The sequence below is a fragment of the Cucurbita pepo genome, chromosome 13, assembly GCF_057944985.1.
Source record: "Cucurbita pepo subsp. pepo isolate OVF chromosome 13, ASM5794498v1, whole genome shotgun sequence".
In the NCBI taxonomy this organism is placed as follows: domain Eukaryota; kingdom Viridiplantae; phylum Streptophyta; class Magnoliopsida; order Cucurbitales; family Cucurbitaceae; genus Cucurbita; species Cucurbita pepo.
The window spans coordinates 1,357,823-1,370,627 of NC_141810.1; the positions used below are offsets into that span (position 1 = coordinate 1,357,823).

A 12,805-nucleotide genomic window follows, 5' to 3' on the forward strand; every position below is an offset into this window, starting at 1 on the left:
ACACAGGATGACACGGTTATATAATATATCTTTAGGAACTCCAATATATCTTACTGGAGAATATGACAGTGTTCAATAATCTCCACCTTGTCATAAGATCTCCAAGTTGATAGCGAATTCGGTTGCTACCACGTCAACACACTACTCCCTTCCGACGTTGATGAAATCCAAACAATGCCAGAACTTTTCACGAGCGATCACCTTTGTCAACATATCAGCAGGGTTATCAGCAGTTCCAATTTTTAATAAACGAATATCCCCTTTGCTAATAATTTCTCGAATAAAGTGAAAACGGACATCAATGTGTTTTGTACGAGCATGATGGACTTGATTTTTTGACAAGCAAATAGCGCTCTGGCTATCACAAAACACATCTATATGCTCTTGCAAAATACTCAAGTCATTGATCAAAACATGCATCCAAATAGCTTCTTTAAAAGCTTCCGTTACTGTCATATACTCTGCTTCAGTGGTAGACAATGCAACAGTAGACTGCAATGTTGAACGCCAACAAACAGGTCCACCAACCATAGTAAATAAATAACCCGTAGTAGATCGTCGCTTATCCAAATCACCAGCCATAGCTATCAATGTTCGTTCTAGTTTACTGATAGATATGGTCATTTCAAACCTCGCACTCATTTCTATTCCAAACCCGTAAATGATTCACAACGGTATTATTATGCAGGCCTTGTTAAAGTTGGTGGCTCCTCTCAAGTTGGTGACGTTCTATATTACAATTTATTAAAAATATATAAATTAAAATTAGACATTTACGCTAAAATGATAATTCAACCTAAAATATGAACAATTAAAAATAATAGTTACTCTGCTCTGCTCGAGGTAGTGAATTGTGTAATATGCGGCCATTTCACTTAATTTGAGTGGCACTTAATCAACGACCGACGTCGACAGCATCATAATATTTTATTTTTTATTTTATTATTTTAATTTGAGAATAAAACCTCTCTATATATTATACTATATATGAAATTTCTTCCTAATTTAAATTTTATATTTATACACTTCCATAATTTTCAGTATTTTTTTAATCTTAAAACAATAATAAAATTATATATATAAACAAGTCATGACAGCCGGCTTGGTTCCTCCTTTTCAAAATTTAAAATCTACGCTCCCAACGGTCATATGTTTTAGGGTTTACACAACGGCTCGTTTCTCGCTAATCGTCTATTTAAAGGGCCTCCACTGCTCAACTTCATCAATTCGCCTCAGTCGGTGTGGCTGTGAGAAATTTTTCAATTTGTGCGAGAGATTTTTTTCTTCCTATCGCCATGGATTTCCATAGCTTGTCAAGGAGAGAACTCCAAACACTCTGCAAGAGGAATAAGATACCAGCCAATATCACTAATGTTGCCATGGCTGACGCTCTCTCTGCTCTTCCATTGGTGAGTTATCTTTTTGCTTTTTACTGGTTCTGTAGTTTGATTTGATATGGTTATTGAAGGATCTGAGATTTTGATGAACTTGATTTCACTTCTATCTGAGTTCTTTCTTCAAAGTAACTAGCAGTTTTTCTAGGTATTTTGTTAGTTAATTTAGACATTTTTTCATTCGCTATTGGATTAGGTTGAAGGAATCGAAGAGTTTTTGAGCAGTGAAAGATCTGGAGTACCTGAATCGCCAGTGAAAGGAGAGGTTGTTTCCTCCGAAATTCCTCGAACTGAATTGAGAACCTCGACAAGAAGAAAAACGGTCAAAGATGATCCTATTACTACTCGAACACGCCGTGCAGCTGCGGCAAGAGGAACAGAGGAGTCAGAAAATAGAGATCTAAATGTGACTCTGACTACTCCGTCTTTGCGGAGTAGCCGGAGAATAACGGCGGGGGCTTCTTCAGCTTGCAAGAAAGTAGATTTTCAGATGACGGTTGATGAGGAAGAGGATAATGATTTGGATCATGAAAAGCCTGTGATTGAAAATACGCCTGCTGTGCCTAAAAGCCAGAAGAGAGTTGCGGGGGCCTCGACTAGTAAACGAACTCAGACTCGGAACAATGGAGCTATGGAGCCACGAGTTTACAGTACAAGAAGATCCGTCAGATTGTTGGAGCAGACCATGGAGAGCTTGAGTTTAGCGGAAGACAGGAAAATGGAGCCAATTACTGTCCATATGTCGTTCGATGAAATGCCTAACAGTGCAGGTGTGCAATTTGAGAATGGCTTATTCTTTTTCGTATGCATATTGATTTGTATAATCGCGACATTTGATGATTGGTAGCAATTCGTGCAGGACCCGTGAAGGAGGAAACGAAATTGGAAGTAGAGTCAAATAACACCGATAAATCAGAAAGCAAATTAGATGAAGATTTGGAGTTAGAAACCAATGAACAAGAGAAGAATGAGATGGAGGAACCACAAATGGACCCTGATGATTCGATGAAATGTTCTGCAGATTCAGTGGAGATTTCTGCGGAGGAAATCAACGATTCTGACAAACTTTCTCTGGATTCTGAAGACGTGGACTTGACTGAAGTTCACCACTCGAGCATCGAAGAAGAATCCGGTATGGAAGTCCAATCTAAACAAAACGTGACTATTTTTGAATTAGAACATATAATTGAAGAAGTCAAACCCATGAATATTTCTGCCGAAGAATCGTCTCTGCCCATTGAAAATGTGGAAGAGGAAACCCAAGTTGATGATGTCTTGAGCAGCGTTGAAGAATCTGTCATGGAGTTCCCTGAGAATGTTTCTGAAGATTTGGTTGATGTAAAGATCCAATATCAAATGGAAGAATCTCCTCCTACTGACACAAATGTCGACACTATCGATTCACATCCCGACATACCCAATGACATTCTTCAATGTGAGGAAGCTTTGATCGAAGTGTCAGTTTCCTCCAACAACAATGGAATTCAATCCTTACCCTCTTTAGCAGCTGCCCAATTGGCATTGGCAAACCAATTTCCCAGGCCATCAGTTGTAGAAACCAAATCATCACATAAAGAACAAGCCACCAGACTGCTAATGGACAACTCAGATGCTGAAGAAGAAGCCAATTGCACTCAGAAACAAACTGTGGAGAAAAACGACATGAGCCTGAGACAGCTGAGAAAGATGTTCAAGGAACAACTCCAACTTAACAAAAAGAAGATGGACAACAATAATAATATCAACACAAAAGTAAGCATCATCTTGAATTTTGACTATGTTTCTAACATTCATTGATCTGGAGTTTTGAGTTCTTAATGACAAATATCATGTGTGTTCACAGGTTAGAACTGCTTTACAGCCACTGCCAGAAAACAGGATGGCCATGGATGGATTGGAGAAGCTATTTTAGAAGGCTTTTGATGGTGGTTGAGAGAGACAAACTGTGGTTTGCCTTGCCTCTGTTCTTGAATTTGTATTATTCCATGATGTTTTTTGAGGTAAACAATTAGTTTGTCTTGTTTTTTACATGTTCATCATTTAATAATGAATGCCTTTATACAATTAGTCAGTTAGTTGATGGCATCTTAAAGGATTATATAGAGAAGTATAGCCATGGATGGGTTGGAGAAGCTATTTTAGAAGGCTTTAATGGTGGGTGGGTGAGAGAGACAAACTGTGGTTTGCCTGCCTGTGTTGTTGTGTTCTTGAATTTGTATTTTCCCATGATGTTTTCTGAGATAAACAATTAGTAGTTCATGTTTTTTCTTCATCATTTGATAATGAATGGCTAAAATCTTTAATTCCTGTGTGTGATGTTTATCTTGCAAATGGGGCCATGTTAGAATGGTAATTAATTTTATTTTTCTTATAGATAATTTGTTAATTTTTTAGGAAAAAAATTTAAAAATACAAATTTTGGTATCAAATGCTTAGTTTTAATTATAAATATTGAAATTATATTCCCTTATATGTAAATTATTATTATTATTTAACCCGTTTTAATAAATAAATAATTTTGAGATCAAAGGTAAATAGTTGTGACCCGATTAAAATGATATTTTAACACTTTTGATTTAGATACATAGAGAAATTCGTCCATCATAATTTTAGCAACGGCGTAAAAAAGTGTTATTTCAAGACTAAATTTGATATATTGTTTAATGACGTTAAATTATTGATATAATATTATTTACTTTTTAAATTTTGGAGGTTAAATTAATTATGACACAAGCTGATTCGGTTTGAGACATAAAAGAGAATACACAAAAACGTGATGACCTTAAACTTATGACTAGTTTTTTTATCACACAACGAGGTCGCTTTAAATGGATCTAGTGCAACCAAAGTGACTAAAAACATCCTGTAATTGATATTTTACAACAATGAGAACGTTGGGTAGTTTTAGTTGAGTTAAATGCAAGAACGGGTAGGACGAGACAACTCTTGAGTCTTTCAAAAGTTAGTTCAATGAATTGTCTCTCGAGACTCAAAGTGTGTGATAAAGTGATTCTTTCGAGATCTTTATAGGGGAATTTCAAGAATTCATAGGAGAATGAGACAATTTTTAAGTATTTTAAAAAGTTCTATGATTCTTTCAAAACTTAGTTAAATAAGTTGTCTCTCGATACTTAATAGTGTGATAATTAGTGTGATAATGTCCATTTCAATCGGTTGCCTATGCTTCATAGAAATTGATATTAGTTTCTGAGTGTTGCTAAGATCATCCAACAATATGACAAGGCGATTATTGTGAGTCATGATACCATTGATACTCATCTCAACGTGGGTGGGATTCAACGTACCTCTTATTAAATACACATAATAAACTTCAAAACGAGAGCCAAAAAGTTTGAGAAATTGTGCAGTTAGTTAGTGGACAGCATCAGAAATAGGCGTGTGGCTGTGTCAAGTCCACCATCTCCACACCATTTCATATTAATTATCACATCACCCACTGTTTCCACAGCCTTCCCCATCTCCACAAAAATGTCATCGGCCATAGTTGCAGGCTCATCCTCCTCATGCTCCGCCGCCTTCACCAGAACCACCACCATCGGAGCCCCCCTCTTTCCATCTTCAAAACCCTCTGTTCCGCCACTCCCTCAGGTATCCATTATTCACAAAACCCAAATCCCATTTCATTGCTGTGCCTTTCTATTGACTGTTTTTGTTGTTTTTGTTGTGGGTTCTTCAGAAAAGCGCTTTTCAAGGGCTGTCGGTGCAGGAAGCCAAGAAGGGTGTGTCCCATTGGTTCGTGGCTGAGAATGGAGAGGCCCACAGCCGCTCGAGGAGGGGGCTTCAGATTAGGGCGGCTAAAACTGCTGGAGCTTCCAAGACGGTTGAGGTCGAAGTTGATAAGCCCTTGGGTCTCACGTTGGGCCAGAAACCTGGCGGTGGTGTTGTCATCACTGTAAGTCTTCTTCGGTTTTGTTCTTGCTGTTACTTGTGCATTTTTGGGTTTTGGATGAGCTGAGCTTAAGATGATTTTCTTAGAGTAGCTATGGCGAAAGTTCGTAAAAAAAGGTGTTTAAAAGCACAACCTATGTAGTGCCCCCAAGCCTACCGTTAATAGATATTGTCCACTTTGGCTCATTGTGTATCGTCGTCAGCCTCACAGTTTTAAAATGCGTAGGGAGAGGTTTCCACCTCCTATAAAGGAATACTTCGTTCTCTTCTCCAACCAATGTGGAATCTCACAATCCACCTCCTTAGGGGGCCAACATGTTGGAAAGAGGGATAGTGAAAGAGATAAGAATAGATGAATGCTGCGATGCCTTATTATTGTCTACTGACTCAATGCTCAGAGGTTTACACAATCCCAGTATTTATAGCTTATACACTGGACCAGAAATAGTAAATCATCGAAATCTAGAAAGAATTTAAATCTACTAACAATCTCCTAAAAATCTCATAGTTTGAATATTTGAATCATATCTCTACTACTCTGAATCATATCTTCATTTTGAATCATATCTTCATTTTGAATCATATCTTCATTTTGAATCACATCTCAACACTCCCCCTTGATTCAAAGTTGCAAATGCCAAGTAATTGTCTGAAGTAGCAAAACTTTTCTTTTGACAATGCCTTGGTAAGTATGTCTGCTAGCTGTTCATCGGTGTTACAATATTCCAAGACAATTTCTTCGTCTGCAACAAGATCACGAATATAGTGATGTCGAAGTTCAATATGTTTTGTTCTACTGTGAAACGCTGGGTTCTTTGTCATAGAAATAGTTGCTTTATTATCACAAAATATCTTTGTTGCCCCTTTTTGCTCTTGTTGAAGATCAGCTAACATTCTTCTTAGCCAAATGGCTTGACACGCTGCTGAAGTTGCTGCAACATATTCTGCTTCTGATGTTGACAACGCCACTGTTGCTTGTTTCTTTGAGCTCCAAGTGATCGCTCCTGACCCTAAAGTGAAAACATTGGCTGAAATGCTTCGTCTATCATCTAATGATCCTGCCCAATCACTATCAGTGAATCCATATAGTTTGAAATTAGAGGATTTAGAATACCAAATTCCATACTCCATAGTTCCGGCAATGTAACGTAAGACTCTTTTTGCTGCTCCATAATGAACCTTTGAAGGATGTTGCATAAACTTAGAAATAATACCAACATGAAATGCAATGTCGGGTCGTGTGTGAGTTAAGTAAATCAGTCCGCCAACCAAGCTCCTGAACCTTCTAGCATCTGTCATTTCTTCCTTCTTCACATATAAAGTAGGCTCATTCTCACTTCTCATGTATCCTTTCTTTTGAAAATACCCATCAATCTTGCTGTACCAAGCTCGAGGGGCCTGCTTTAATCCGTATAGTGCATTTCTCAACTTGTATACCTTTGTTTCTTTGTCCGTCTCTATGAATCCTTCTGGTTGTGCTACATAAACCTCTTCTTGTAAATCTCCGTTAAGAAATGCTGACTTAACATCAAACTGATAAACTGGCCACCGCAATTCTGCTGCTAATGCTAGAATAGTTCTTACAGTTTCAAAACGAGCTACTGGAGAAAAAGTTTCTTCAAAATCTATACCTTGTTGTTGTGCATACCCTTTTGCTACAAGACGGGCCTTATGCTTTTGTATGCTTCCATCTGGTGCAAATTTTGTCCTGAACACCCATTTCAAATTGATTGCATTTTTTTCGTTTGGTAAGTCAACCATCTCCCATGTTCCATTTTTCTCAATGGACTGCATCTCTTCTACCATGGCTTTCTTCCACTCTTCTCTTTCAGCTGCTTCTTCATAACACATAGGATCTGAAACAGTAAGAGCAAATTGACATGATGCATATATGTCAGTTAAAGATTTATACTTCTTTGGAGGTGTCTCATCCGAAAGTTCTTCAAGAGAAGAATCGCTGTTTAGTGATGCTGAAGATGATGAATTTGACACATTTTGTGTTGCAGTGGAAACACTAGGAGATGCACTGGAGTTGACCCTTGTTTCTTCATTTGGGGAAACTTCAACTGTAATCTTTTGCTGCTCCTGTTCTTTACTCCAATCCCAACTCACATTTTCATTAAATATTACATCCCTTCTAACTAAAATCTTTTCACTGATGGGGTTGTATAATTTATATGCCTTTGATTGAGTACAATAGCCAATGAAAATGCATTTTTCAGATTTTTCATCAAGCTTTTGACGAACTTGAGGATGTTTCAAAGCATAAGCAACACAACCAAAGATTCGTAAATGACTTACAGATGGTTTCCTTCTATGCCATGCTTCATAGGGAGTTCGATTCATAACCGCCTTTGTTGGTGAGATGTTTAATAGATAAACAGATGTTGCTACGGCTTCTGCCCAAAATTGGTCTGGAAGTCTCCTTGCTTGTAACATACTTCTTGCCATCTCCACAATAGTTCGATTTTTCCGTTCAACGATTCCATTTTGTTCTGGAGTGTAGGGAGCTGTTAATTCCCTTTGGATGCCCTCTTCTTCACAAAACAGATTGAACTCTTTAGATATGAACTCGCCACCTCTGTCTGTTCGAAGAACTTTAATGTGACAGCCACTTTGGTTCTCTACCATAGCTTTAAACATCTGGAACTTCTGAAAAGTTTCTGATTTATGTTGTAGGAAATAGACCCAGCTCATGCGACTATAATCATCAATGAATAGTAAAAAATATATACTCCCACCCAAGGAATTCGTTTGCATTGGCCCACATAAATCAGCATGAATTAGTTCTAGACAGTGTGAAGCTCTTCTAGCTTTTCCAACAGGAAAGGACTTCCTAGTCTGCTTGCCATAAATGCATCCTTCACATAAGTTAGTTGAGTCAATTCTTGGTAATCCGAAAACCATACCTTTATTCCTGAGTATTTTCAGGCCGTTCATATGAAGATGTCCATATCTGAGATGCCATAATGTTGAGTCATCTTTCGTGCTAGCAGCAAGAGCAAAATCCTCCATGTTAGAAATATCAAGTGGAAACATCTTATTTGAAGTCATGGCAATTTGAACTTTATGACCTGATTTTTTATGTGTAATGACACATGTGTTGTCATCAAATAGAACTGAATGTCCTCTAGTCATCAATTGTCCAACACTCAATAAATTATACCCTAAATCAGGTACAAATTGAACATTATCTAATTGTTTTATCTTACCATAACTGGTTTCGACTTTCACCGTACCTTTTCCCTCAACTTGCATCTCTTTTGTGTTTCCAAGTTGCACCTTAATTTTTTGTGTCTCATCAAGCTCTTTGAATAAGGATTTGGTGCCTGTCATATGGTTCGAGCATCCGCTATCAACAAACCATAAGTCACCTTTTCTTGGATTAGTATCCATGCACGCCATAAGCAGCTTTTCTTCTTCTTCTTCATTCCCTGCCGCAAAATTCATTTGTTGATTTTTATACCAACAATTAGATTTTGTGTGCCCATACCTTTTGCAATAGTAACATTGTATGACATTCCTTTGTTCATTGAATTGTCTCTGTCCATCACTTCTCCATCTACCCCTGTTACCACGACCACCATGGAAGCTGCGAAATCCTCCTCTTCCACGACTTCTACCTGTTAAATGAATATTTTCTCTTCCGTTGTTTTCGTTGTTGGTTGTCTCCTTCACTTGTAGTGCCTTTTCTTCGTTCCTTTCTGATGCTCTGTTGATTCTTGCCTCATGAGCCTGAAGCGAGCCCATCAGTTCATCAACGGAGAGTACGGATAGATCCTTAGCTTCTTCTATGGCAGCCACCACATGGTCAAACTTTGGAGTTAAGCTTCTCAATACCTTTGCAACAATTGTTTCGTCTGAAATTTTCTCTCCATAGGTGCGCATCTGACTGACTATTGCCATTGTTCTGGACAAAAAATCAGCAATTGATTCGCCATTCGTCATGAGCAGAGTTTCAAAATCACGTCTTAGAGATTGCAATTTCACTGTTATGACTTTTGAATCTCCCTGAAACTCTTTCTGCAGAATTGACCATGCTTGCTTTGATGTGGTTGCTGCTGCAATTCGTGAAAAGATAGTCTCATGAACTGCTTGCTGAATAATGAATAAAGCCTTGGCATCGTTTTTCTTGGTTTCTCTTAGTCTCTCCTTTTCTTCTATTGTGGGTTCTAATAAATCAACAAACCCGTGCTCCACCAAGTCCCATAGCTCCTGCGATCTGAGCAAGGTCTTCATCTTGATGCTCCACCACTCATATTTCTCACCATTAAAGATTGGTAACAACGGTGCAGAGGAAGAGAAACCAGCTACTGCCATTTTTGTTTTGTGAAAGAAAATAATCACTCGCCCTCGTGTCGAACGAACTTGGCTCTGATACCAAAATTGTTGGAAAGAGGGATAGTGAAAGAGATAAGAATAGATGAATGCTGCGATGCCTTATTATTGTCTACTGACTCAATGCTCAGAGGTTTACACAATCCCAGTATTTATAGCTTATACACTGGACCAGAAATAGTAAATCATCGAAATCTAGAAAGAATTTAAATCTACTAACAATCTCCTAAAAATCTCATAGTTTGAATATTTGAATCATATCTCTACTACTCTGAATCATATCTTCATTTTGAATCATATCTTCATTTTGAATTGAATCATATCTCTACTACTCTGAATCATATCTTCATTTTGAATCATATCTTCATTTTGAATCACATCTCAACACAACATCCTCGATGGCACACTGCCTGGTGGATTTGGGCTGTTACAAATTGTATCAGAGTCAGACACTGAGCGGTGTGCAAGCGAGGATGCTGGGCCTCCAAGGAGGGTGGATTGTGAGATCCCACGTTAGTTAGAGAGGAGAACGAAACATTTCTTATAAGGGTGTGGAAACCTCTCCCTAGGAGACGCGTTTTAAAAACCACGAGGGGAAGCCCCAAAGGGAAAGCCTAAAGAAGACAATATCTGCTAGTGGTGTGCTCGAGCTGTTACTAATTACAAGTTGTTAGAGTCTCTAAACTTTGAGGATTGTGTTTGTTTAGTCCTTAAACTTTCGTAGTGCACTACAAGAAATAATAGATACGATAGCTTACGAAAACGCTATCAACAGCGTTTTTCGTACGTCGTGACAGCCCATAACGTTTTTTAGAGCTATAATAGAGTATGAAGTTATAGCTTATATACGTTTCTATTTAGTTCTTTTACTTTATCAGGATTATTTTTAATAGGTCCTCTGCATTATCAAGGGATCGGTCCTTCTATAATGCATAGTTTGCTTATCATTAAAGCGTTGATTAGATTAACAACGGAACTTACGATACATAAAATTGAATGTTTAGGGACGTAATAGAAGACTAAACGGACATAGCTTAAGGGTTTAGGGTCCTACATTGGATTTTGTGTGCATATTATGTAACTGAGGTGATTTTTGGGGGTTTATATTGGGTCAGGCAGTGGATGGAGGAGGGAATGCAGCAAAATCAGGGTTAAAAGCAGGGGACCAAGTTCTATACACCAGCAGCTTCTTTGGTGATGAATTATGGCCTGCAGATAAGTTGGGATTCACCAAAACTGCCATTCAAGCCAAGCCTGATTCTGTCTACTTTGTAGTTAACAGGTTCTTTTCCTCCTTTCACCTTCTTATTTGATGCATAATTTTGAAAGTTTTAAGAATCGAAATGAGTTGTTACATATGGTATCAAAGCCAAACACTGGGCGGTGTGTCAACGAGGCCGCTGGGCCCCTCAAGGGCGGTGGATTGTGAGATCCCACATCGGGTGGAGAGGGGAACGAAGCATTCCTTATAAGAGTGTGAAAACCTCCCCCTAGTAGACGTGTTTCAAAACATTGAGGGAAAGCGTAGAAGGAAAGCTCAAAGAGGATAATATCTGCTAGCGGTGAGTTTGAGTTGTTACAAATGGTATCAGAGCCAGTCACTGGACGGTGTGCCAGCGAGAATGTTGGTCCCCTAAGGAGAGTGGATTGTGAGATCCCACATCAGGTGGAGAGAGGAACGAAACATTCCTTATAAGGGTGTGAAAACCTCTCCATAGTAGACGCGTTTCAAAACATTGAGGGAAAGCGGAAAGCGTAGAAAGAAGGGAAAGCCCAAAGAGGACAATATCTGCTAGCGGTGAGCTTGAGTTGTTACAAATGATATCAGAGCCAGTCACCGGACAGTGTGCCAGCGAGAATGCTGGTCCCCCAAGGAGAGTAGATTGTGAGATCCCACATCAGGTGGAGAGGGGAACGAAACATTTCTTATAAGGGTGTGGAAACCTCTCCCTAATAGACACGTTTTAAAACCTTGAGGGGAAGCCGAGATGGAAAAATCCAACGAGGACAATATCCACTAGCGGTGGGCTTGGATTGTACAAATGGTATCAGAGCTAGAGCCAAACACCGGACGGTGTGCCAACAAGGACATTGGGCCCTTCAAGGGAGGTGATTGTGAGATCCCACATCCGGTGGAGAGGGGAACGAAACATTTCTTACAAGCGTGTGAAAACCTCTCCTTAGTAGATGTATTTTAAAGCCTCGAGGGAAAGCCCAAAGAGGACAATATCTGCTAACAGTGGGCTAGCGGGCTTGGGCTGTTCCAAAACATGTGTATGTGAAAACCATAGTAAAGAACTTAGTGAGAAAACAAACAAAATTCTCGAGAATAGAAAGCGAGAAATGAAATCGTTACCAACAAGACGTAACTTGTGAAGTTTTTAAACAGAGGCGCTGATGTCGATGTCAAACGTCTCCCAAAGCGACCTGCGCCACCTCGCTTCGGAAGAAAACTTACAGAAGCACAAAAGGTAAGCACATCCCTCACCCATCATCACAATGTTACCCTTCTTTAGGCCTGATGGCATTGCATTGAAATTTGTTGCACAGGCTAAAGCAACTCATATATGCTTGGATTGTGGATACATTTACACCTTATCAAAACCTTTTGACGAGCAGGTATGTATATTCATCTCGTATGTCTCGATATCGACTCTCTAGACCATCATCGTTAAAATAAGAGCAGCTACTCGGAGCGTAGTTCATAACGGGTAGTTGTTTTTGAATATGGTGGCAGCCTGAAGGATATGCATGCCCTCAATGCGTAGCACCAAAGAAGAGGTTTGCATGGTATGATGTGAACACAGGGAAGGCAATAGGAGGGGGTCTGCCACCCATTGGAGTCATTGCTGGCTTGGTTGCTGGCGTTGCTGCTGTTGGAGCATTGCTTGTCTATGGCCTTCAGTGATCATAATATCCATTCATCTTTGCTCTTCTCTATGTCTCTTCTTATTCTCATTTTCTCCTGCACATATCTTCATAATATCAAATTATATTTCATTAGACCAAGCTAGCGTTCTAATAATCGTTCATTAGAAATTTTAAAATTTGTATCTAAATAACCATATTTTTAGTTTCTTCCGACGTAAAAATTTTAGTCACAGTAGAGAGTTCACGAGACAGGGAGGGGACGGAGAAGCCTTTTCGTACCCATCCCGCTAAAT

The 12,805-nt window shown here is 39.0% G+C and overlaps 2 protein-coding genes across 3 annotated transcripts; both read left to right on the plus strand.

Annotated features, from left to right (window-relative positions):
* Window positions 1–1,210: 1,210 nt before the first annotated feature.
* Window positions 1,211–3,666, plus strand: LOC111808107 (uncharacterized). 2 transcript variants are annotated; one of them, XM_023693914.2, is made up of 4 exons: window positions 1,211–1,409; window positions 1,591–2,164; window positions 2,242–3,146; window positions 3,238–3,666. In XM_023693914.2, exons 1-4 carry the CDS (start codon window positions 1,296–1,298, stop codon window positions 3,304–3,306), a joined length of 1,662 nt encoding a protein of 553 aa, XP_023549682.2. In that variant the 5' UTR covers window positions 1,211–1,295; the 3' UTR covers window positions 3,307–3,666. The 2 variants fall into 2 exon arrangements, with proteins under 2 accessions (XP_023549682.2, XP_023549683.2); XM_023693915.2 differs by having other exon boundaries at window positions 1,212–1,409; window positions 2,254–3,146.
* A 1,152-nt stretch (window positions 3,667–4,818) lies between these two features.
* LOC111808255 (uncharacterized) lies at window positions 4,819–12,650 on the plus strand. Its single transcript, XM_023694126.2, has 6 exons — window positions 4,819–5,003; window positions 5,092–5,307; window positions 10,757–10,923; window positions 12,031–12,112; window positions 12,192–12,260; window positions 12,379–12,650. Exons 1-6 carry the CDS (start codon window positions 4,884–4,886, stop codon window positions 12,547–12,549), a joined length of 825 nt encoding a protein of 274 aa, XP_023549894.2. The 5' UTR covers window positions 4,819–4,883; the 3' UTR covers window positions 12,550–12,650.
* Window positions 12,651–12,805: the final 155 nt, after the last annotated feature.

Coding starts and splice junctions, on each gene's coding strand:
- LOC111808107 (XM_023693914.2), top strand. CDS start 1,296: ATGGATTTCCATAGCTTGTCAAGGAGAGAACTCCAAACACTCTGCAAG. Junction 1,410..1,590: donor CTCTCTCTGCTCTTCCATTG/GTGAGTTATCTT, acceptor CTATTGGATTAG/GTTGAAGGAATCGAAGAGTT. Junction 2,165..2,241: donor TGAAATGCCTAACAGTGCAG/GTGTGCAATTTG, acceptor GATGATTGGTAG/CAATTCGTGCAGGACCCGTG.
- LOC111808255 (XM_023694126.2), top strand. CDS start 4,884: ATGTCATCGGCCATAGTTGCAGGCTCATCCTCCTCATGCTCCGCCGCC. Junction 5,004..5,091: donor CTGTTCCGCCACTCCCTCAG/GTATCCATTATT, acceptor TGGGTTCTTCAG/AAAAGCGCTTTTCAAGGGCT. Junction 10,924..12,030: donor GTCTACTTTGTAGTTAACAG/GTTCTTTTCCTC, acceptor GTTTTTAAACAG/AGGCGCTGATGTCGATGTCA.